Below are 23,166 nucleotides of genomic sequence, written 5' to 3' on the forward strand. Positions count from 1 at the left end.
TGGAGGCAACACTAAGTTATATATGTAGTAACCCTCTTTTTGTTGAAGAAATTATTTTAAAATAGAAATTTAAGTATCTTATCAACTAGAACTTGTCCTTACAAAGCCGCCAAAGCTGTAATGACATGTTCTTAATAGCTATCAACAGAAACACTTGACAAAATATCAAATCACCTGTATTGACATGTTGTAACATGTAGGTCCATAGTGAGTCTCCAAAAGGTTCAAGTGGAAAGTCCGAATGTAAAACTTCAAACTCAGACTCAGCGTCCTGCACAAGAACAAGAAAGTCAAAAGACGACAGAGTTAATATCATCACAGTGTTTCCCAAACTATGTTCTACGGGACCCTTGTGTTCTGAGAGACCTGAATGGGTATTCCATAGACTACTATAATAATTAACTAGTAGGCCACCACGTGAATTAATCTCTCTAAAAAAAATAATCAAATGTCAGAATGTGCGTATTGTTCCTTTAAGGGAAAAGTGTGGGAACCACTGAATTAGACAACTAGCTAGTAGAGAACACCATGGCCAGTAACTAATCAAGTGAGTGTTTGCTTGGGGGAAACAGTAAACTAGACGACAGCATTGTTTACGTTCTTCACCATGCAAAAGGCTGTGTGGGTCAAAGGTTATAAGACTTTTTCATCTGTCACTTCATACTAATATATCATACTTGTTTTTATCATATTTGTCTATTGTCTGGTTAATTTGTTTAGTTAATACTCAGAAAATTGCTATTCAAAATTTCAAATTATTCTATTAAAATAAAACAAAAAAAGGCCTAGGCTATTGCGATGTCGCTGAAAAAACATGTAAAAGTAAACAGCCAGTGAACCCTAAGAGCATAATGCTATTTAAAAAAAAAAGCATAACGCTATTTTCAAAAATAGCTATATCCAGTCTGAATAAAGACTTTTACTTCCTGGCTTTGTATAACTATACTTCTGAATAGAAAAGCTAATTATTAGCTCACCTATTAAAGGGCACTGTAAAATTTTGACGTTTCAGATCGCCACGAATATCATATGTTTCATTTCCTGGTTTGCCAGTAGGTGCCACATAGGTACAATCTAAAATTATCAAAAAAAGGCTTTTTAAAAAACATATAGTGGAAATACAATGTAGGTTTAGATAATTTTATTGTTAGATGTTAAAGCAATAGATTATTAGTATATCTATCAACTCAGGTTGTTAAAACAGAACAGCCAATATGGTAAAAGCAACATTAAATACTTATAGTTAACTGGAGAAGCAGCATTCTGCTAGAAGCATTTTCGACAGTTTTAAAGTTTTTTTATTATAAAAGGAAGGATTTGGAAATTTGTCATGTTCAATTAAATGTACAATCACAAAATAAAATTTTTTATTTTGATGAACAAAAAAAAATTTTACTTATTGAGAAAACTATCACTTCTTTAAATGGATTTAGAAAACGTATTGTTTTGTAAAATGTTTACATGTTTCGGATGTTCCTTCAGAGTTGAAGATAATTTACTTCCTAGTTCACAACTCCCACAGGATGACAGGGGATGGGAGCAGGCAGGGTTTGAACCCAGGACCATCGTTAAATCCAAACGACAGTCCAGCGCACAAACAGCATGACCAGGCAGCCATCCTGAAGTGATATACTAAAACACGGTGACTTACTATGCATGACATCCGCAGACACAATATAACTTCCATTATCATACTCCACAAAAGAGTTCGCCCTGAAGCATAGTTCGATAGGATAAGGTCTGTGGGTCTGCTTGTCTCTATTCAGCGTAACAGTGGCCAGTGACTTCTCGGGTAACTTATAGTACTGAAATAATATATATATAAGTATATCATATTCATTTTTAGCATTCAATGTCGCTGTAGTGCATGTAATTTAGGTGCGACTTAGTGTGGACAATGTCTGACCTAGAGGGGCCAACTACGAGTTTATGTGTAACTGTTTTTTTTATATGAAACTCTGGATAATTTAGTCACTCATACACTAATGCACAACTTTTTGTTTAACAAAATGAACAAGGCATAATGTGTATATGATTGACATTAAAGGTCACTGTAGTGAATGAAATTAGGTGTGACTTAAGAGTGGACAATGTCTGACCTAGAGGGGCCAACTATGAGTTTATGTATACTAATATATATAAATATAATATATACACATATACTAATTATGAACTCACCTGTTCCATGACATAGTTCATATGACTGAACAATTCAGACATGGAATAAACAGCATACTCCCCTGAAGCTGGGGGGTAAGGTAATGTCTCATAAGCTGGTCCCCATTCCTTCAGTAGTAAGTGCCTGTAGGTCAGTTCACTGCGTTCAAAGTATTCCACGATGTTCTCCCTCTGGCCTCCAAAAATGATCACCTAAACATTTCAAGCAGTTTTAATTTTCAAACCATGCTGCCAAGAAATTGATAACATTTTCAAAAGCCTCTGTGAGTCACAATCATCAAATCAAGTTTTAAACTAATCCTAAGCAGTTCAACCATAATAAAAATATAAAAAAAACTTGCAGTCAGAGAGATTTTCTCCCCACACCAACTAAAGTATAAAGCTTGCTCCCAAACTAGCTCAGTTAAACCACATCATTCACTTTAGACAAACCTCAAACTTCTAAAATAAGTCTAACACCAACACAAGTTCGAGATTTTAAGTAAAAAAAGAAAAAAAAATCTTCACCTGCGCTGTAATCAGAACTAATTTGATGATCTGCAGGGTCAGTTTCCATGGAAACCCATGAAAATTTCTCAATTTGGTTATTGGATCCAGAAAGTACAGCTTGTTTCTCTTCCGCAGATCATCCACCATAGATGGCGTGTAGTAGGACTTCTGACGTGCTAGCCTGAGTAATATACATACAACTTTATAAAGGCACTTCGCAAGTAATATACATGAAACTTTATAAAGGCACTTCGCAAGTAATATACATACAACTTTATAAAGGCACTTCGCAAGTAATATACATGAAACTTTATAAAGGCACTTCGCAAGTAATATACATACAACTTTATAAAGGCACTTCGCAAGTAATATACATGAAACTTTATAAAGGCACTTCGCAAGTAATATACATACAACTTTATAAAGGCACTTCACAAGTAATATACATACAACTTTATAAAGGCACTTCGCAAGTAATATACATACAACTTTATAAAGGCACTTCGCAAGTAATATACATACAACTTTATAAAGGCACTTCGCAAGTAATATACATGAAACTTTATAAAGGCACTTCGCAAGTAATATACATACAACTTTATAAAGGCACTTCGCAAGTAATATACATGAAACTTTATAAAGGCACTTCGCAAGTAATATACATACAACTTTATAAAGGCACTTCGCAAGTAATATACATGAAACTTTATAAAGGCACTTCGCAAGTAATATACATACGACTTTATAAAGGCACTTCGCAAGTAATATACATGAAACTTTATAAAGGCACTTCGCAAGTAATATACATACAACTTTATAAAGGCACTTCGCAAGTAATATACATGAAACTTTATAAAGGCACTTCGCAAGTAATATACATACAACTTTATAAAGGCACTTCGCAAGTAATATACATGAAACTTTATAAAGGCACTTCGCAAGTAATATACATGAAACTTTATAAAGGCACTTCGCAAGTAATATACATGAAACTTTATAAAGGCACTTCGCAAGTAATATACATACAACTTTATAAAGGCACTTCGCAAGTAATATACATACAACTTTATAAAGGCACTTCGCAAGTAATATACATACAACTTTATAAAGGCTCTTTGCAAGTAATATACATACAACTTTATAAAGGCACTTCGCAAGTAATATACATACAACTTTATAAAGGCACTTCGCAAGTAATATACATACAACTTTATAAAGGCACTTCGCAAGTAATATACATGAAACTTTACTTAGCCACTTACCAATTAGATACAAGAGCTTTAGCAAACTTATCATTAAAGATCGATTAGGACAAGATTTTATTTTTTAAAATCTGAAACACAAGCACTAACAGATACGCCTCAAGACCCCTGATTCATAATTGTACATTAAAAATGTATAACATGTAGGTTCCTAATTTAGTTAATGATTAAGAAACAAAAAAAAAAAGTGAAAGTTGTTAACAACAACAAAAAAACAGACTTAACCCTAACCCTGCACAAATAAATGTGAGATCCAAATGCCAAAACAAACAGTTCATTCATTTCATAGCAAAAAACCCCCCAGAAAACAAAGTGAAATTGGATTTTAATCCTACAACTTGGTTTACCAAACAAACTAGACAAACCATACATAAATAACACTGAACATTTAGTGAATATGGGGGAAAGGGGTCTGCTTAATAATACTATTATCTCCCAGAAAGAGGGGTCACTATTAGTCCATGTTTAACAATACTAGTAGCTTCCAGAAGGAGGGGTCAATATCAGTCCATGTTTAACAATACTAGTAGCTCCCAGAAGGAGGGGGTCAATATCAGTCCATGTTTAACAATACTAGTAGCTTCCAGAAGGAGGGGTCAATATCAGTCCATGTTTAACAATACTAGTAGCTCCCAGAAAGAGGGGTCAATATCAGTCCATGTTTAACAATACTAGTAGCTTCCAGAAGGAGGGGTCAATATCAGTCCATGTTTAACAATACTAGTAGCTTCCAGAAAGAGGGGTCACTATCAGTCCATGTTTAACAATACTAGTAGCTTCCAGAAGGAGGGGTCAATATCAGTCCATGTTTAACAATACTAGTAGCTTCCAGAAGGAGGGGTCAATATCAGTCCATGTTTAACAATACTAGTAGCTCCCAGAAAGAGGGGTCACTATCAGTCCATGTTTAACAATACTAGTAGCTTCCAGAAGGAGGGGGTCAATATCAGTCCATGTTTAACAATACTAGTAGCTTCCAGAAAGAGGGGTCAATATCAGTCCATGTTTAACAATACTAGTAGCTCCCAGATAGAGGGGTCACTATCAGTCCATGTTTAACAAATACTAGTAGCTCTCAGAAGGAGGGGTCACTATCAGTCCATGTTTAACAATACTAGTAGCTCCCAGAAAGAGGGGTCAATATCAGTCCATGTTTAACAATACTAGTAGCTCCCAGAAGGAGGGGTCAATATCAGTCCATGTTTAACAATACTAGTAGCTTCCAGAAGGAGGGGGTCAATATCAGTCCATGTTTAACAATACTAGTAGCTCCCAGAAGGAGGGGGTCAATATCAGTCCATGTTTAACAATACTAGTAGCTCCCAGAAGGAGGGGGTCAATATCAGTCCATGTTTAACAGTACTAGTAGCTCCCAGAAGGAGGGGTCAATATCAGTCCATGTTTAACAGTACTAGTAACTTCCAGAAAGAGGGGTCAATTTCAGTCCATGTTTAGCTTTCAGAGTCAGGCTGAAAAGAAAGAGTGAAAAGATTTACTTGGCTGGTTTACTGTCTTGACTCTGTGGAATGATGGGATTGTTGCCATCTCCAGTGGCTTCATCATTATTAATGTTCCCAGATTCCGAGGAGAAGCTGCCATAGTTGCGGTTTTGTCCAGCCATGTTGTCCATTTCTGTAAATAAAAGAAATTAAAAGACATCAGAATGTGCTTGCCTTACTTATCCATTTTAGTTTAGTAAAAAAAACTTAAGAAGTTTTTAAAAGATTTTTCAGAACATTATTTCATAATTTATTTATTTTTTGTTCATATATATCAGAATGTGACTGTATAACTTATTTATGGGTTGTTCAAAAGATATATTAGATTAAGAATTCATTTTTTTGGCTATTAGTTATTGTAGAAAAGATTTTAGGTACAATTTAAAAGATATGTCAGCACTATTCAATTTTTTAGGTATTGCCCCCCCCCACCCCAAAAAATGTAAATATATTCCATTTATTTCATAAGTTTCAAGTGACTGTCTTAAATGGAGAGGGCTCAATAAAAATTGAATGTGGTTGGGTAAGGCAGGATAACATTAAAAAAAAACACAACTAAAAAACAGAAAATCAAAGACGAAAAAAATAATATCAAGTAAAAATGTTTGAACCAAAACAGTTTTGTTGACCTCTGGCAAAGAAAATACTTCAATTTTATTGGTTAATATAAAAAAAAGTGTTTTAATGATATTCAATCAAATCATAAGAAGTCATCAAAGCTGAATTCTAGTTTGAAGCAAGTTTTTAAAGAGTTTTTTTTTTAGCTTTTATCTTTGGGCAGTTGTAGATTATAATAAAACAATTTTAGATTGATAGCAAAACCATTTAGCAAAAAAAAAGTTGTGCCCATTTATATCAGATAAATAAACATATGATCTGTTTTCACAATGATTTTCCTTAAACACTATAGCAGCAATCATTTAAAAGGCTGAGGAGGCGCCAACATTAAAACTCTCAAGCTGATTAAAAATGAGTGAGAAATGATATGATTATATAATAATAACCAAACATTCACTCTGCGAATCCCTTAATCGGCAACAAAACTACATGGGGAGGGGAGTGGATTGCACATTCGGACTCAGGCATCCCTAAAACTCAGAGCAGATGTTTTCTAAGAGGTAGATTGGGCAGTACACACCCAAGTTTTTTATTAAGTTCAGTTCAAAAAAAAATAATTAATATTATAGATAGAAGAAAGTGCAGCTGAGTCCAAAGATTAAGAAAAATTGCAAAATTGTATTTGATGAAAACCCAGCACTGATATCTGATTTTGAGTCAATGTTCAACAGCCAATGAAATAATTGTTACCTCCCCTCTTCCCACCCCATCTGCACAATACACAATAGAAAGAATGTTTATTAACCTCATGTTTGGTACACAACAGAAGGAATGTTTATTTACCTCATGTTTGGTACACAACAGAATGAATGTTTATTAACCTCATGTTTGGTACACAACAGTAGGAATGTTTATTAACCTCATGTTTGGTACACAACAGTAGGAATGTTTATTTACCTCATGTTTGGTACACAACAGAAGGAATGTTTATTTACCTCATGTTTGGTACACAACAGAAGGAATGTTTATTTACCTCATGTTTGGTACACAACAGAAGGAATGTTTATTAACCTCATGTTTGGTACACAACAGAAGGAATGTTTATTTACCTCATGTTTGGTACACAACAGAAGGAATGTTTATTTACCTCATGTTTGGTACACAACAGAATGAATGTTTATTAACCTCATGTTTGGTACACAACAGTAGGAATGTTTATTAACCTCATGTTTGGTACACAACAGTAGGAATGTTTATTAACCTCATGTTTGGTACACAACAGTAGGAATGTTTATTTACCTCATGTTTGGTACACAGCAGTAGGAATGTTTATTTACCTCATGTTTGGTACATAGCAGTTGGAATGTTTATTAACCTCATGTTTGGTACACAACAGTAGGAATGCTTCTCTTTTGAAGTTAGGTTTTTACTATATAAAAGACTATTTAGCCTCATGTTTTGTATTTAAAAAAAACATCAGATAAATGTCCGATAAAAACATTGTAAATTGGTCACAAACTGAGATACATGCAATGGAGTTTTATTAAAACCAAAATCTAATCAGGGGACACAACAAAGAACTCTACATGCATAATAAACATGAGTTATCTCCAGTTTTGTTAACACACAAAAGCACGATTTAGTGGAACAGGCCACAGAGTCCAAACAAGATAATTTAGATTCTTTGCTGGCCAATAAATACATCTTTAGTTAGAGAAAGCTTTGAAATAAATACTTTACAGTCTCTAAACATAGACATAGGTGTTCTGTATAATAGAAAACTTGTTGCATCATATATTTGTATCCATTGTATTACACATTACAACCTAGATGATGAGCTAGACTTCCTTGTTGCTCATGCCAGTGCTGCTCTTGGCAGACTTCAAGGACAAGTTTGGCAGCGGAGAGGACTCAGCATATCCACAAAACTGAAAGACTACAGTGCTTTAGTTCTCTCATCACTCTTATATGCATCAGAGTGCTGGGCCTTATATTCCCGCCACATCAAAAAAGTTAAACTCCTTCCACCTACCGCTGTCTAAGGAGTATCCATAAGGTGTGTTGGTCAGACCACATACCAGACAGAAATCTTAAAGCTGTCCAACATGAACAGTATCAATGCAACAGTAAAAAGGTCCCAACTTCGATGGGCGGGACATTTAGTCCGCATGCCAGACAATCGCCTTCCCAAACGACTTCTGTACGGGGAGTTGTGTGCATGAAAGCGCTCCCAGGGAGGCCAATACAAGCACTACAAAGACACTCTCAAGAGCTCCTTCAAGGAATGCGATATCGACATTCACGGCTGGAAAGCACTAGCTCTCGATCGCTTCTCATGGCGTGAAGCTGTGACTATGGAGTCTCAAGATTTGAAGCAAGAAGAGTGGCCAGGGTGAAAGAGCACCGAACCAACAAAAAACTGACAGAAGCAGGCCTATCTGCAACTGACCAAACTCACCCTGTCACGTATGCGGCCGGCTTTTTAAAGCGAGGAATGTACTTTACAGTCATCTTCGAGTCCATAGGAAATGTTCTAATCTTCGATCACGAAGGAGGAGCTATTCATTACACATTGCCTAACAATGCCCGGCTTTGACAATTTATCACCTTTATTTAAAAAAAAATAATTTAGATTTAGAATGGTAACAGTTCCAGTTCAGTGGTTAATATACTAGTTTATAAGCAATGTTAAATGTATGTATATATATGTGTGTGTATACCCTCCTGGTGTTGACTTGATGATTGGGTAGTTCATGAATGCGACCGAGTGTGTGTGTGCGTGGAGTTTCTGATGTAGCCAGGAGTAACATTGTGGCAGATTGTTGGTGCTGTAGAGACTTGGAGTGAACGCTGAAGAGGAGGACAAAAGACCAGAATAGGAAGTCGTGTAGTTGTCCAAATCAGAAGTATTTTATGACAATGTTCACGATACTATTTCACTTGTGTGTTTCTACATACATCTACATTCCAATGAAATATAGATATACACACGCGATACATGCATCATGTGTTATTACCCCTATATAGTGTTTATAAATGGGGATATCATTCGCAATGTTTTAAGAAACAGTCTATGTAAGAAAGTTGCAATTTTAATAGATCATCTATACGTTTTGGCAATTAAGATCTCAAGTAAACATTACATACAGCCAGAACTAGTTTATAAACTCAGAAGATTTACGGATGTTGTTCTGAAAGCTGAAACAATGCAGACGACAGGTCATGGCCATACACTCGCTGACACAATGCAGACGACAGGTCATGGCCATACACTCGCTGACACAATGCAGACGACAGGTCATGGCCATACACTCGCTGACACAATGCAGACGACAGGTCATGGCCATACACTCGCTGACACAATGCAGACGACAGGTCATGGGCCATACACTCGCTGACACAATGCAGACGACAAGTCATGGGCCATACACTCGCTGACACAATACAGACGACAGGTCATGGCCATACACTCGCTGACACAATGCAGACGACAGGTCATAGCCATACACTCGCTGACACAATGCAGACGACAAGTCATGGGCCATACACTCGCTGACACAATGCAGACGACAGGTAATGGCCATACACTCGCTGACACAATGCAGACGACAGGTCATGGGCCATACACTCGCTGAGACAATGCAGACGACAGGTCATGGCCATACACTCGCTGACACAATGCAGACGACAGGTCATGGCCATACACTCGCTGACACAATACAGACGACAAGTCATGGGCCATACACTCGCTGACACAATACAGACGACAGGTCATGGCCATACACTCGCTGACACAATGCAGACGACAGGTCATGGCCATACACTCGCTGACACAATGCAGACGACAGGTCATGGCCATACACTCGCTGACACAATGCAGACGACAGGTCATGGCCATACACTCGCTGACACAATGCAGACGACAGGTCATGGCCATACACTCGCTGACACAATACAGACGACAAGTCATGGGCCATACACTCGCTGACACAATACAGACGACAGGTCATGGCCATACACTCGCTGACACAATGCAGACGACAGGTCATGGCCATACACTCGCTGACACAATGCAGACGACAGGTCATGGCCATACACTCGCTGACACAATGCAGACGACAGGTCATGGCCATACACTCGCTGACACAATGCAGACGACAGGTCATGGCCATACACTCGCTGACACAATGCAGACGACAGGTCATGGGCCATACACTCGCTAAAACAATGCAGACGACAGGTCATGGGCCATACACTCGCTGACACAATGCAGACGACAGGTCATGGCCATACACTAACCAAGTTCACGAAGGTGTTTTATTCGACACACAAAATCAACCCAGTGCCAACTACCATAGACCATAGAAAACTCGGTCTTGAAAACCTTCTTTAGAACTAATGGTAAGACGCTTGGCTTCCAAACCAGGAATCTCGGGATAGAATCTCTACGAAGACTTGAGTCCAGCTAACTCCACTGGGTACCTGACATTAATTGGTAAAAGTAAAGGCGGTTTGTAGTTGGGCTAGCCACGGGGCACCCTCGTTAACCGACGGCCATAGAAACCGATGATCTAAGCCCTAGAGGCCGTCACGTGTGAAAAGGGTGCTTTACTTTTGACTTAACTCTTTAACTCTTTCTCTCCTAACTGACGATACCAACGTTGATTCCACTAGAATGTGGTAAATAATTACGGAGAGAAAGAGTTAACGTTCAAAACACACAAAAATGAGCCATGAAAAGCGACACCAACACGCCTCTATGAAAGCCGATCGCTCAGAGTGCACAGAACTATGGGGAACAACAAAACGACACGTCACTTCCTGAATGTTTTTTTTTTAAATCAAAAGAATCGTTGGTGTAATTTGATTCGACTACTCAGTGGTATCAACAACACATGGAACTAGTGACTTGATACAATAGGAAAAGAATTCAATGTACAGCGTAAAATTGAATCGCTAATAACAATTCTAGACTACGACGATATAATCTCCATTTTCTTAAGGGAAAAAAAATAGAACAGACGTTCCAGGGTAGCAGTCAACTAGAGTTCAATAAAAAGACAAAACAAGAAACCCATGATATTGAGAAACCTGCGAAACACCAACCCGAGTCACATACATGAAATCTTCAAGACGCAAAACGAAACTAGCAAGACAACTGCATGACGCCTGTAAGACAAACGGCATGAGGTCTGCTGGTCGATTAGTGTCAAGTGGGCGAACGCTTACGACAGGGATTAACGTTATTTAAATGGTAAAACAACTGGTAACCAAATTGGACTTGAGTGCGACATGTGGCTACTATAAACACAGGCTAGAGAAGGTAGATCAACAGAACATTTCATCATAAGCTTGTGTATGACCCAACACTCAAAACAATGGGAAATGTCTCTTCAAGAAGAGGTCTGCCAGTCGATTAGTGTTAAGTGGGCGAACGCTATACGCCAAGGATTAACTTTTTTTTAAATGGTAAAACAACTGGTAAACAAATTGGATCAACAGAACATTTCATTATAAGCTTGTGTTTGACCCAACACTCAAAACAATGGGAAATCTCTTTTCAAGAAGAGGTCTGCCAGTCGATTAGTGTTAGATCAACAGAACATTTCATTATAAGCTTGTGTTTGACCCAACACTCAAAACAATGGGAAATCTCTTTTCAAGAAGATACAAAAAAAAAAAAAAAAAAAAAACTTGGGGAGGGGGGGGGGGGGTGTATACGCTGAGGAAAAAAAAAAGTGTTCTATCATTAATTACCTTGTTCCGTCAATTGGGTCGTTCCGGTAAGTTGAGTCATTCCAATGATGTGATTCATTCAACACACACACACGCGCACTAATATACAAGGAAATCACTGACCAGTCTGACTAAACACAACAAGACAAAAGAGTTATATCACAAGACCCTACCGACCCAACTGATCAAGGGAGTATCGAACTGTTAATCAGGTTATCATCACTAACAAGTCTCTAGTTATCAGAGAACAACTGGACCACATCGTTTTGATTCTAGGCTAGGGTGCAGTAATACAACCAGCAAGGATCGGGAATGTCCATTGGATAAATATAGGACAACACTGAAAGTGAGTCTTGATTGCCTTGATTTGACCCCAAAAGTGGTGACATAATCAAGCAAAAACTGGCCTTAAAAACTTTGTTTCATTAAGTAACTGAAATAAAATTGAGGTACTTTGTAACCAGATTTACTGACAGGTTTGAGCAATATAAAAAAGCCTAACTTTTACTTGGCTTAGTTACGTCTGTGTCATGAGGTAAGGAAATCGTACTGTTTAGGTAGACACTCATGTAAATGTTGTTGTTTTTTTTTTTTTAAATTAAACAACCTGAATTCAAACTCGTGGGCTAAAGCATTCCCAGGCTTCTCAAGCCAACACGGTAACCACTCTGTTAGCGAAGAGCGTATGAATATGGAGGATTGTGTAGTTATCTATTGTTTCTATTTTATGTTTGTGTTCACTAAGCCTCAAAAGACGAACTATAAAGGGAACTTTAATCAAGTGCAATTTCTTTCCCTTGTTCGAAATACCAAACAAAATAGTTAATTCCCAACAGTTCTTTAACTAATTGGTAAATTTGTTTTATTGATTCTTGAGTAAAAGAAATAATTGTGCGAAATTTCAGCTTGATCCGAGATAGGGTGAAATAACGTGCACAAACTTTCTACCAGACAGACAGATAGACAGAGTGAGTTGATATAAGCTTTGTAAAAAGCACTCAACCAAATGTTTTCAAAGAAAACTAATAGCGTATGTGCAGCGTAAAATTGAGACCGGAAGGCAGGAATGCAGACGACAAGTAATTTTACATTATAAATGAACGCCTAACAAGTTTAAAACTAAGATCAAGTAAGTAATAATTTATTAAGCCGAGTTGGCCCTTCATATTTTCTATACCGCTATAAGTGAGCGTTACAAAACATTATTATGCAAAGTCATTAGAAAGGGGGCAACACAAACTACAAAATTGATATAATTTATTACATTTACACTAAAATTAACCCAAGTCAAACTATTTATTTAGTGCAGGTATATATGGTATCGATTCTTGTTTCCAGCAGATACTTGAATATTTGTGGCGATTCTTGCCAAACAAGACCAGATAAAATAACTTACCGTTGTGGACAAAGTTACCAATTACCCGATGTCTAAGACTGTAGCTAGAAATGTAGGCCCTACTAGCTGTTTCGCGCTTCAGTAACCTCGCTTATCAACAGTCCAGTGGCGGTGGCCCCGATGACGTTGTTGTTGGTGAATGACCAGGTCACTGTGCCGTGTGACCCTGTCTCGTGACATTCACGTTCCGAAGGTTACGTAACATAACATTCAAATGTGGGCATTTAATACACTTTGTGGCTTTCATTCTGACACCGAGCGGGCGCGTTATACTTGGATGATAATGCCCCACACACAAGTAGAACAAACACACAATGTAGAAACTAACAAATAATTGTTCAATGCAAATGGATGCAAGGTTTATACTCGATCTTGTCAAAATGTTTGACATGTTTCGGATGTTCCTTCAGAGTTCAAGATACTTACTTCGTAGACCAAACCTCCCGCAGGACGACGGGGGATGAGAGCGGGCAGGGTTTGAACCCGGGACCATCGATAAATCTGAACGACCGTCCAGCGCGCAAACCGCACGACCTGTATGAGTCATGGGGACTTTGGAAGAAGGGGGAAGAGAAAAAAAAAAAGGGGGGGGGGAATATTTGCAAAACTTTTTATCCACAATACTATAACATATTGGAAACATGGAGCTGATGGTAAAATTAATGTTTCATCACCGCGTGTGAACGTGGATCGCTTCTAAGCTACCAAACACTGGAGAGGCTAACTGCGCTTGAACTTGGCTTCTCTTGGCTACCTAGAAGGGGGCTCGAGGTTCGACACCCGACTCGGGCAGAGTTGCGTTTTCTGGGCGCCTAAAGCAGCAAGGAAAACCAACTAGATACCCCATCCCCTCCCCCCAACTGGTCCACAAATGAGATTGGACCAAAGCGCTCTGAGCATGCTATACGCATGAAAGTAGCGCTTTATAAAAAGCTATAATAATAATTCACCGCTTTAGCTTCTGCTCTTCAGTTCAAGTTAACTACTTTTCAAAGCTATGCTTGTAGCCAATGACTGATTACTGTGACACTACCCAGATCGAATGACCTTTTTTTTCTCCCCCAGACATAACTATGTGACGTGAGACGGCTAGGTGGTGTCAGGTGTGCACAAAGGAGCGTGTTCGTCAAGACAATGGGGTGGGGGAGAAAGTTGGGGAAGGAGGGGCTGTGTTTAGGGTCCCGGTCAAAGCCCAAGAAATGTTCAAACGCAAGCGAAAGAAAAATAATACTTCTTGGAGTTGGGCGCACATCGTTGACGCATTAGTAATAGATTTCAAAGGTTTAAAGCTTACGTTATCTTGACTGGAGACAGCGAGAAGGGAGAGAATTAATGCGCTTGCCTTCCGAACGGAGAGTTTCGAATCTCAGTAAAGACTGGGATTTTCGAATTTCGGGACTTTCGGAACTTCCCTGAGTCCACCTAATTGCAATGTAAAATGTTTTGTTTTACATGTTTCGGATGTTCCTTCAGAGTTGAAGATAATTACTTCCTTGTCCAAACCTCCCGCAGGACGACGGGGGATGGGAGCGGGCAGGGTTTGAACCCGGGACCATCGATCAATGGTTGGGCGTTGTGCTAGCAATATGACAACCTTGTTAAAACTAGATTTGTCAATAATGCAGACGTTATTTGCCCTATTCGATATGAAACAAATTAATTAATCACCAATATTGACTAATTGGTTAAATTTTTAATTGATTCATGTTTCGTTAGGAACAAGAAATATTTTTCTTTTTTAATTTCAACTGGATTCAAGAACGGGTGTTGGAAAAATAACGTGTTCAATGATCTAAGGAGAGGAAACCCGACATATTTAGCCGTATCTGTGAATACTGAAATACAATGACGCCGCGATTAGCAAGCAGATGCTAATCAGACGCGGAGGCGTGGGCACACAGGGAGAAACTCGCCCAGCGCCGATACGGAACCACGGGCAGAAATGAGATGACTGCAGTTTCAAAGCTATTCACACATTTTATGTCTAAACAACAAACCCCCCACCACTGCGACGACACAATAGTTGTACACATACCCACTTCCTTGCGTGCCATTCGTAATCCTGTTTGTTGTTAGATAAGTCTTTGGTAAATTCAGTGGCACACTGGGTGCATTGTACTTGGACATTTGTACTCCATCAAGGTCTTATTATAACTGCTACAGAAACGGCAAACTTGACACATAAAGAAAAATATGTATGGAGACAGCTTGCGGCCCAAAGCGCCGAACGGCGCGGGAGGACCTAAGTCTAAGTAAGTAAGTCAATGTCTTATGTCTGCAGTCCTTTCGACTTTTATCGACTCAAAGGCAAGACATAGATCTATAAACCATTGTTAAGAATACAATTGCTTTTATCTCAGGCCCAAACAGGTCCAAATAAAACAGCCTGCACAGAAACAATTTATTTCACGTGTACGAATGGTTGAATATGTCGTCTGCAACTTTGCAAAAGGCGTCATCATTTCCCCCTTAGCTCTTTTTGACTGAGAGGTTCAAAAAGAAACAAGGCAAGCTATTTTTAGTTCAAGTCAGACAAAAAAAAAAAAAAAAAAAAAAGAATATTCAATAAGGAGAGAATGTATATGAAATTATTCAGAATAATCCAGCCACTTCATTCAATATAACTGTGACCTCTCACATCCCGGAATGCACTTTTAGAGTCCAGTTAATAGAGAAGAAAAAACAAAGTGTCACTGACAAACTCATATGCCGTCACGAGCACTGTTACTAAGATAGACAATTCGTCTGAGATAACACTGTAACAACTCAGCCCAGATACACACACTCTGGATTAGGCTTCAACTGTAAATACAATATCCTGTTAGCAGTTATATGCATTACCAACTGAAGACACACGTACAGACATAAAAAAAAAAAAAACACACCCAAACAATGAAACACCAACAAAAGTTGTACTCCTTGGGAGAAATAAAAATAGAACAAAAAGAGGGGAGGTAATTTCACTTTTGGTAAACACATTGCACACAATCAATAAAGATAATTGACAATTTTATTTCGACAATCGCTGGTAAAGGTATAAGGAGAAAATTAAAAACAAATATTTATTGATACTCCTAACAGCTATCATTTATCCACCAGCTAAGCCCGCTTTATTCTCAATCAAGACAAATACATACAATAACGTATTAAAATATAAAATGTAGAATTGTATTAAAAACAATTCACTATAAATTATAGTGAATGAATGACAAATTCCCGCCAATTTGTAAATCCTCGTCCTCGAGTACTCTCCCATTTATCTCTCAAACCGAGAGATTGAAGAAACATGCATGCTCAAAGTTTAAATCCAGGATGCTGACTAAATAAGGATTTCTATTGGAGGCCTGAGCAATATCCACGAGTCTTAACTATCAACGTCAGAAGGTCACAGGTCACTGTCTTCAGGTACGTCAGTGCTAACAAACAAACGCTGCAGTTTTAAATAAAATATACAAACATCTAGCTAACACATCGGCCGTACCAGAGGGGAAAAAAAGTAACCAGATCTAGGTTTAAATACCCAGCGCTGAAAACACTGACACCATTAGTCCAGACAAGGCAGAAATTTTTATTGCACACAACTACTCCGCACTGCACACTAAAACATTAAAAAAAAAAAAAACATGCACACAGCAATGTGTGTGTGTGTGTAAACTTACCGAAGAAAACCATGTCTCTAGTACGTGCTGGGGTGGCGTTGGTAGCACACATACTCTGAAACACATGACAACACTGCAACACATCACACGGTTAGAGAGAAAGGTCGGACACACCCACTGGCCACGAGTTTTTGGGCCTACCAGTTATCACTGCTGATAACTAACGCACGTCACACACACACACACACAAACGCTCAGGCTCGGACCTCACACCAGATCCTAATGACAGCTGACGTACAATTAACGCATTAATATCTTCTCCTTTACCAGAGCAGCGACCGAAGGGGGAAAATCATTGTCCTTTCGTTTAGCCTACCGCAATTAGGAAAGTGTCCACGGCATCGCTGAATCTAGAAGCTTAAATTATCAAAAAGTAACGTCTGTATTTTATAACATTATAAGATAAGATTTTCATTTATATCGAAAAAGGACGTAAATAGCTAGCCTTTTGGTGTATTCTGTATAGCTAGCCTTTTGGTGTATTCTGTATAGCTAGCCTTTTGGTGTATTCTGTATAGCTAGCCTGTTGGTGTATTCTGTATAGCTAGCCTTTTGGTGTATTCTGTATAGCTAGCCTTTTGGTGTATTCTGTATAGCTAGCCTGTTGGTGTATTCTGTATAGCTAGCCTTTTGGTGTATTCTGTATAGCTAGCCTTTTGGTGTATTCTGTATAGCTAGCCTTTTGGTGTATTCTGTAGAGGCCTGCTGAAATGGGAAGTGTATTGAAGCTGTTTTATTAATTTTTGTGCTTCTCCTTTTTAGCACTGCAGATTAAAGTTTTGTAAGTTGGTATCAATTGAAGTTTAATGTAGTACCCTTGGCATTGTTTAGCTTGGGGTAAAGACTGAGACTTGCTTTATTGATCCTTACGGAAATGTGTTGCGATTACAAGGAAGCTTTTCTCATATAAAGACAACACAACAGAAACATACACATAAATAGAACAGACAGAATGCAAAAGCTATCCCCACCCCCTTTTTTTTTTGCTTGTTATGGAATATATGCGTTGTGTTCTTCGCCAAAGTTACTATTTGCATGTACCCAGAGATAGGAGAATACAAAACAAACTCTTATTGTAGAATAGTTGAAATGTAGAGATACGCACTTGCCCTAGAAAACCCCTCAACTCAAGAAAACATTAAAAAATTGGATCAGACACAAAATAGAGCAGTGAGATTCATAATAAAAGAATATTCACATTTCACTAGAGTAACACCTTTAGTAAAATCACTAAATTTAGAAAGCCTTCAGGACAGAAGGCTCAAAAGTAAAGTAGCAATTATACATAAAACACTGAACCATAATCTTCAAATACAAAAACAAAATTTAATAAAATACTCTGAAAGACACAAAGATAAAGGCACATTCCTCGTCCCATATGCTAGGACAAATTTGTACAAATGCTCCTCCTTCCCTAGTGCTATTAGAGCATGGAACGGGTTGCCTGAGCTAGCCAGGAAAACCAGTGACTTGGCAGAGTTTAAGTCATTGGTTAACATGCATGGCTAAATGCATGACGCGTAGGACGTAGGACTTTTTTGAAGTAACGTCTATATTATATAAGATAAGATAACAAAGTGACGCAATACACAGAGTTATGAGGTATAGGATAAAACGCACGAGTCAGTCGGCGCTGGGCTTGTGTAGCTAACATCCTACTGTAGCCTGACTGTATGTTAGGATTGGAATCCCCCCTCCACCCCCCCCCCCCCATTGATCGAGACCAATTGCGATAGAAGGCCTCACCCTGACCTGTGACGTGGCGACGAGCTATTGGTCTAAAATATCCACAGGTTGCAAAAGTTGTAGGTCAGTGTTCAGGCATTCTAAGAACGATTGGTGTGGATTTGATAAGACATCTGTAAGCCAACACTGTTCATAATGTTACTGAGGTCTGGCCCTTCGATATTTACAGCTCCCTTATTTTGAGCATCATACTCTTCTGTCTGCAACTTTTAACATGCAGGGGATAATAGCCGGTGAAAAGTTGGCAGAGGCACGCATATATTAAATGGCGAGAGCAGTAGATTTAGGTCATCTTGGCACCTCATTATTGTAAGTACCTTTTTTCAGACCTTGCGGTCTATTATTGGGCAGTTGATGTATAGATCATTTGTTTCTATGGCCGCATGTTAACGAGGGTGTCATGTAGCCAACGCAACGACCAACCGCCATTACTTTTCCCCGACTAAAGTCAAGGTATCCCAGTCTTCACGAGATTCGAGCCTCGGACCTCTCGGATCGGAAGCCAAGCGCTTAACCACCTCAGCCACCTCGCCCTCCATTCACTGTATCTATTTAAATTACATTTTGTCTTGTTGTTCTTTCATTATACTCGATACGGAAAGGAGAAGGGGGGGGGGGGCGAGAGAAATAGTTGGGCAAGCCATTTGTTTTTTTTTTTTTAAAGGAGGGGGAAGACTGGTCTGCTTTGTTCATTGTATTAGCTGTTAGGCATACAAGACAAACCTCATTCCTTGCCACTCTACGCCAGAAACAACACGCCGATATGTCAGTGTTTGATAGAAATGCGTATAATTAACAACATCGAAACATAATAAGTGTTTCAACACAGATAATAGAGTAAGCTGATACGAGCTGCTGTACAAATAGACGAGAATGATTGTCATTGAAAAAAATTTCAATTCATGGGAGAAAAAAAAAAAGACAGACGAAGGAAGGGGGGAGATGGACAGATTATGTTTGGTGCAACAACAGACTTAAGACATGGGTGACAGTGAATGATGAGCAGGTATTCATTGCTCTACAAATAAAGACCAGTCGAAGCACCAGCTTCTTAGATAGAATGTGAGTTGTAGAACTCTTTAGTAAGATCGCGGCTCTGTTTAGCTATTGTTTTTGCTTTACTTTGTTAGGAGGAGCAAGAAAAACATTTAACAAAAAAAACTTTTTACAAAAACAAAACAAAGTGTAAATGCATCAATTAGTTTGGATCAGTCATGGAATTAAATTTGTAATAGATCTAAGCTAACTATAAATCTAAGCGATTATAGATTAATAACAATTGTTTTTAGCGCAATTCCATGCTTTTAGCTTTCTCAATACGCTATGATCCTATCGACTTGTCTGGACCAGCTGGGGGGAAAAGGGGTAGGGGGATTGGGGGGGGGGGGTCCTTATCTTCATCGCTTTATAAATGCTTAAAAATGTACTTGCTCATAATGTGTCTCACAGGGCTCAAGCCTACCGAAGGGGACTAATTCAACTTATACCACCACATCTTTCAAGTACGATTTCTTTCCCTTGTTTGATACCAAACAGAATAATTAATTACTAACAGTTAATCAACTAATTGGATTTTTTTTTTAAATATTCTTGCTTTGTCAGGTACAATATATATCGTGTACAAGCCCTCTTAACCAGACAGAGTGAGTTGATATAAGCTTTGTAATAAATGAATAAGACCGGCCTGGGCGTTACGTGCAGCCTGTTTTACAGCCACTCTGAGGACCAGAGACTTTATTACAACCTGTGTCTACCTATCAAACAGCACGATCTGCTCGATATATCTTATAAATCCAGAGGATTGTTAGCAGCTACAGAGCTTACTAATGTCTAGTGAACTTTTTATAATTGACATGTACGTTGGTCTATTTGGTCTATGTTTGTAGCACTAAATAGAACATTTGGATTATTTCCTCCTTAATGCTATATAAAAAACACTAATGTCCCATAGTCTTACTTTAAAGTACTTACTATTCTCGTTTCAGAAATGGTGTATGCGAGACGAAATAAAAAATTCACACCAATATATATTACTCAATAACTAACTAGTGAAGCGAGTAGAATGTTATTAAATTAAAAAATGAAAAATTCCAAAGAAATGTTATGATGCATGCAGGCATATAGAAAACATTCCAGCGGGCGCAGTTCAATAGTATCAGGAGACATTATTTAAAAATAGATCTAGTTTCCGTGACTATAGTGGAGCGTGGGGAGTGACCCTAATTGGCAAGTGAAAGCCTCGAGAAATATAAGGTGGTGCTAAAGTAATGATACAGTGATTTTTTTTTTAAAAAGAGAGAAAACATGGATATATTTACTGTATTTATTATACTGAAAAAAACAAAGAAATGATTGAATGTCTATACCGGTACTTGCTCAATTAGGTATAACTAATGCTTTCATTAAGAGAAAAGATTAATGAGACATTAGTTTGTCTACTAAATATATATGTAGTTACTCCCCTTTTATCACAGAATATCTACCCGTGCATTCCTTTTACATTAACAATTAAAAGCATGAATACACTAGTCTAGAAACACCTATTCCCACAGAGTTGCATGCACAACGGCTAACACCAACTGTTTATTAGCAAGGCGCCAGCTTCTGAAACGTACATGTGTTAGGTAATGTGTGAGAAATTCGGGGTGATAACAAGGTAACAATACCGACGTTAAGAGAGAAATGGGGGCGGGGTGAACAAGTTTGTTGCTTTGTTTTTGGGACATGGGGGCGTCAGAAATAGGTTTGAGAAACACTGCATTACAACGTTGTGCAATGAGCTTCAAGCCCGCGTGTACTGGCCCACAGTCCAATTTATATGTACAAGAATTGCGCCAGCTCTAAGCCCGCGTGTACTGGCCCACAGTCCAATTTATATGTACAAGAATCGCGCCACCAGCGCAATGACAGAAGTATCCTAAGTTCGAATACTACATTTAACATCCCAAGATATATAATGTTTAAACAGTGCGTGTGACGCGCTTATCAAATACGATCACGAGAAACATTAATTACTTTTTTTTTTAATCTTTTAACATTTAAAAAGCTCAATAAAGAACTCAAGCAGAGAAAGCTTACAACTAGCTACTTTAGTGCTAAGAAAAAAAGACGACCCACCCCAGTTTTATAAGTAGAACATGCAGTGACATGTTGGCGCATGCAGCTCAGTACTTATACAGCGATATACAGTATACAGCAAAGCCAGAACAATGGCGAATCTACAACGCTGAAGCATTAAACAGAAACGGACAAAAAATAAGTGGGGTGGGGGGAGAGGGGAAATACTTAACTGACATAAAGACAGGCAAATTTCTTATTCCATAAGATAGGACAAATTCTTATATGCTCTTCCCTAGCGCCATACAACCAGTCAGGAGAACCAATAACTTATAAGAGTTAAAGTCTCCAATGAAAATGCGCGACTAGATTGACGGATATGCGTAAGACGTAACTTTTTTGTTGGAAGAAACGTCTCCCCTTTATAAGATAAGATAAGTCTCTGTAGGTCTTGGCGCTTCAACAGGGAGACTATACTGGCCATGAAATAAGCACGTAAGCTAAGACATTACCACCACCCTAAGTCATATCCTTTAGTTCATGCTAAAACCAGTTCGATTAGTTCGCAACGCCAAGTCGTTCACTTTACCGAACTATGTCCAGGTCTACCCCACTAGCGGTCAGTCTTTACCTCTTTAAAAGTTGTAGGCTATATTGCATAGTCTCTGACCTCCCCCCCCCCCACCCCCCCGGGAGACTGTTGGGTTTAAAACAAACTATTTCACTGCTTTGGTTTAAGAGCGAGGGTGAGGTTTATCCTACACTGTTCTGTAGATTCGCCACTGAATCACAAGCAGACTAAAGCTAGACACATTAAGTACATACCCCGAGGTGTTGGCGCTCTCCGGTTCACTAGGTGTAGAACAAGAGAAATACAAAAAAAAAACGAACAATGTGATTGGTTGGTTCATACAAGTGTACTATGAAAGGATAAATGTGATTGGTTGGTTCATACAAGTGTACTATGAAAGGGAAAATGTGATTGGTTGGTTCAAGCGCAAACTATATAAAACAATGTGATTCCACTATTTATGATATGGTCCAAAGTAGCATGGAGATATAAAAGGCAATGCCTAGGTCCTTTAAAACAAAAAGCATGCAATAAATAAACATCTTTAGAGTTCATAAAACAATACCCACTACCGCATATAATAAACAAAGAGTATTCTTTGAATACATCATAATTCACCTTCACCGATCTAAATATGACCAAAAAAAAATTATTGCGTCATTCTTGCAATTCCCCAACATCAAGATACCAGCTTCCCAATTTATGCGCTCCTGAGAAAAGAAAATTTTAATCGACCACCGGCGAACAATGGTTATGTCTGCGCTAAATGTGGCAAAATATGTAGGTCGCAGCTGGGGCTGCGTAGCCACGGGAATCACTGCATTCGAAGATAAGTCTTATTATAATTTAATAATAGATGATAATTGCAAGTGGCGGGGATACTCGATAGCAAAGTAAAGAGTATGGTTCGGTTCGATGTTATGAAATTAGCAAAACCATTAGCTCTAGTTTCAATTCAATTTATTAGTTAGTTGAAACAAAACTCGAAACTTTTCACAAATAAAGATAAAAACAC

General features: G+C 38.3%; 1 protein-coding gene across 9 annotated transcripts in view; it reads right to left on the reverse strand.

Annotated features, from left to right (window-relative positions):
- Positions 1 to 23,166, reverse strand: part of LOC106058811 (mucolipin-3-like) — a 44,531-nt gene that overhangs the window by 15,693 nt on the left and 5,672 nt on the right. For 4 of the 9 annotated variants that reach the window (XM_056028773.1, XM_056028772.1, XM_056028774.1 and 1 more), the window contains exons 3-9: positions 22,406 to 22,432; positions 5,426 to 5,561; positions 2,686 to 2,848; positions 2,179 to 2,370; positions 1,652 to 1,805; positions 978 to 1,074; positions 175 to 271 (exon numbers count right to left, since the gene is read on the reverse strand). In XM_056028773.1, coding sequence (XP_055884748.1) covers positions 175 to 271; positions 978 to 1,074; positions 1,652 to 1,805; positions 2,179 to 2,370; positions 2,686 to 2,848; positions 5,426 to 5,561; positions 22,406 to 22,432 — 866 coding nt within the window. Of the gene's footprint in view, positions 1 to 174; positions 272 to 977; positions 1,075 to 1,651; positions 1,806 to 2,178; positions 2,371 to 2,685; positions 2,849 to 5,425; positions 5,562 to 11,743; positions 11,940 to 15,153; positions 15,637 to 16,777; positions 16,977 to 22,405; positions 22,433 to 23,166 lie in introns of those variants that run through there. The other 5 variants (XM_056028776.1, XM_056028780.1, XM_056028778.1 and 2 more) reach the window with 4 other exon arrangements.

Source organism: Biomphalaria glabrata, chromosome 5 (assembly GCF_947242115.1).
Source record: "Biomphalaria glabrata chromosome 5, xgBioGlab47.1, whole genome shotgun sequence".
NCBI classification, from domain to species: Eukaryota; Metazoa; Mollusca; class Gastropoda; family Planorbidae; genus Biomphalaria; species Biomphalaria glabrata.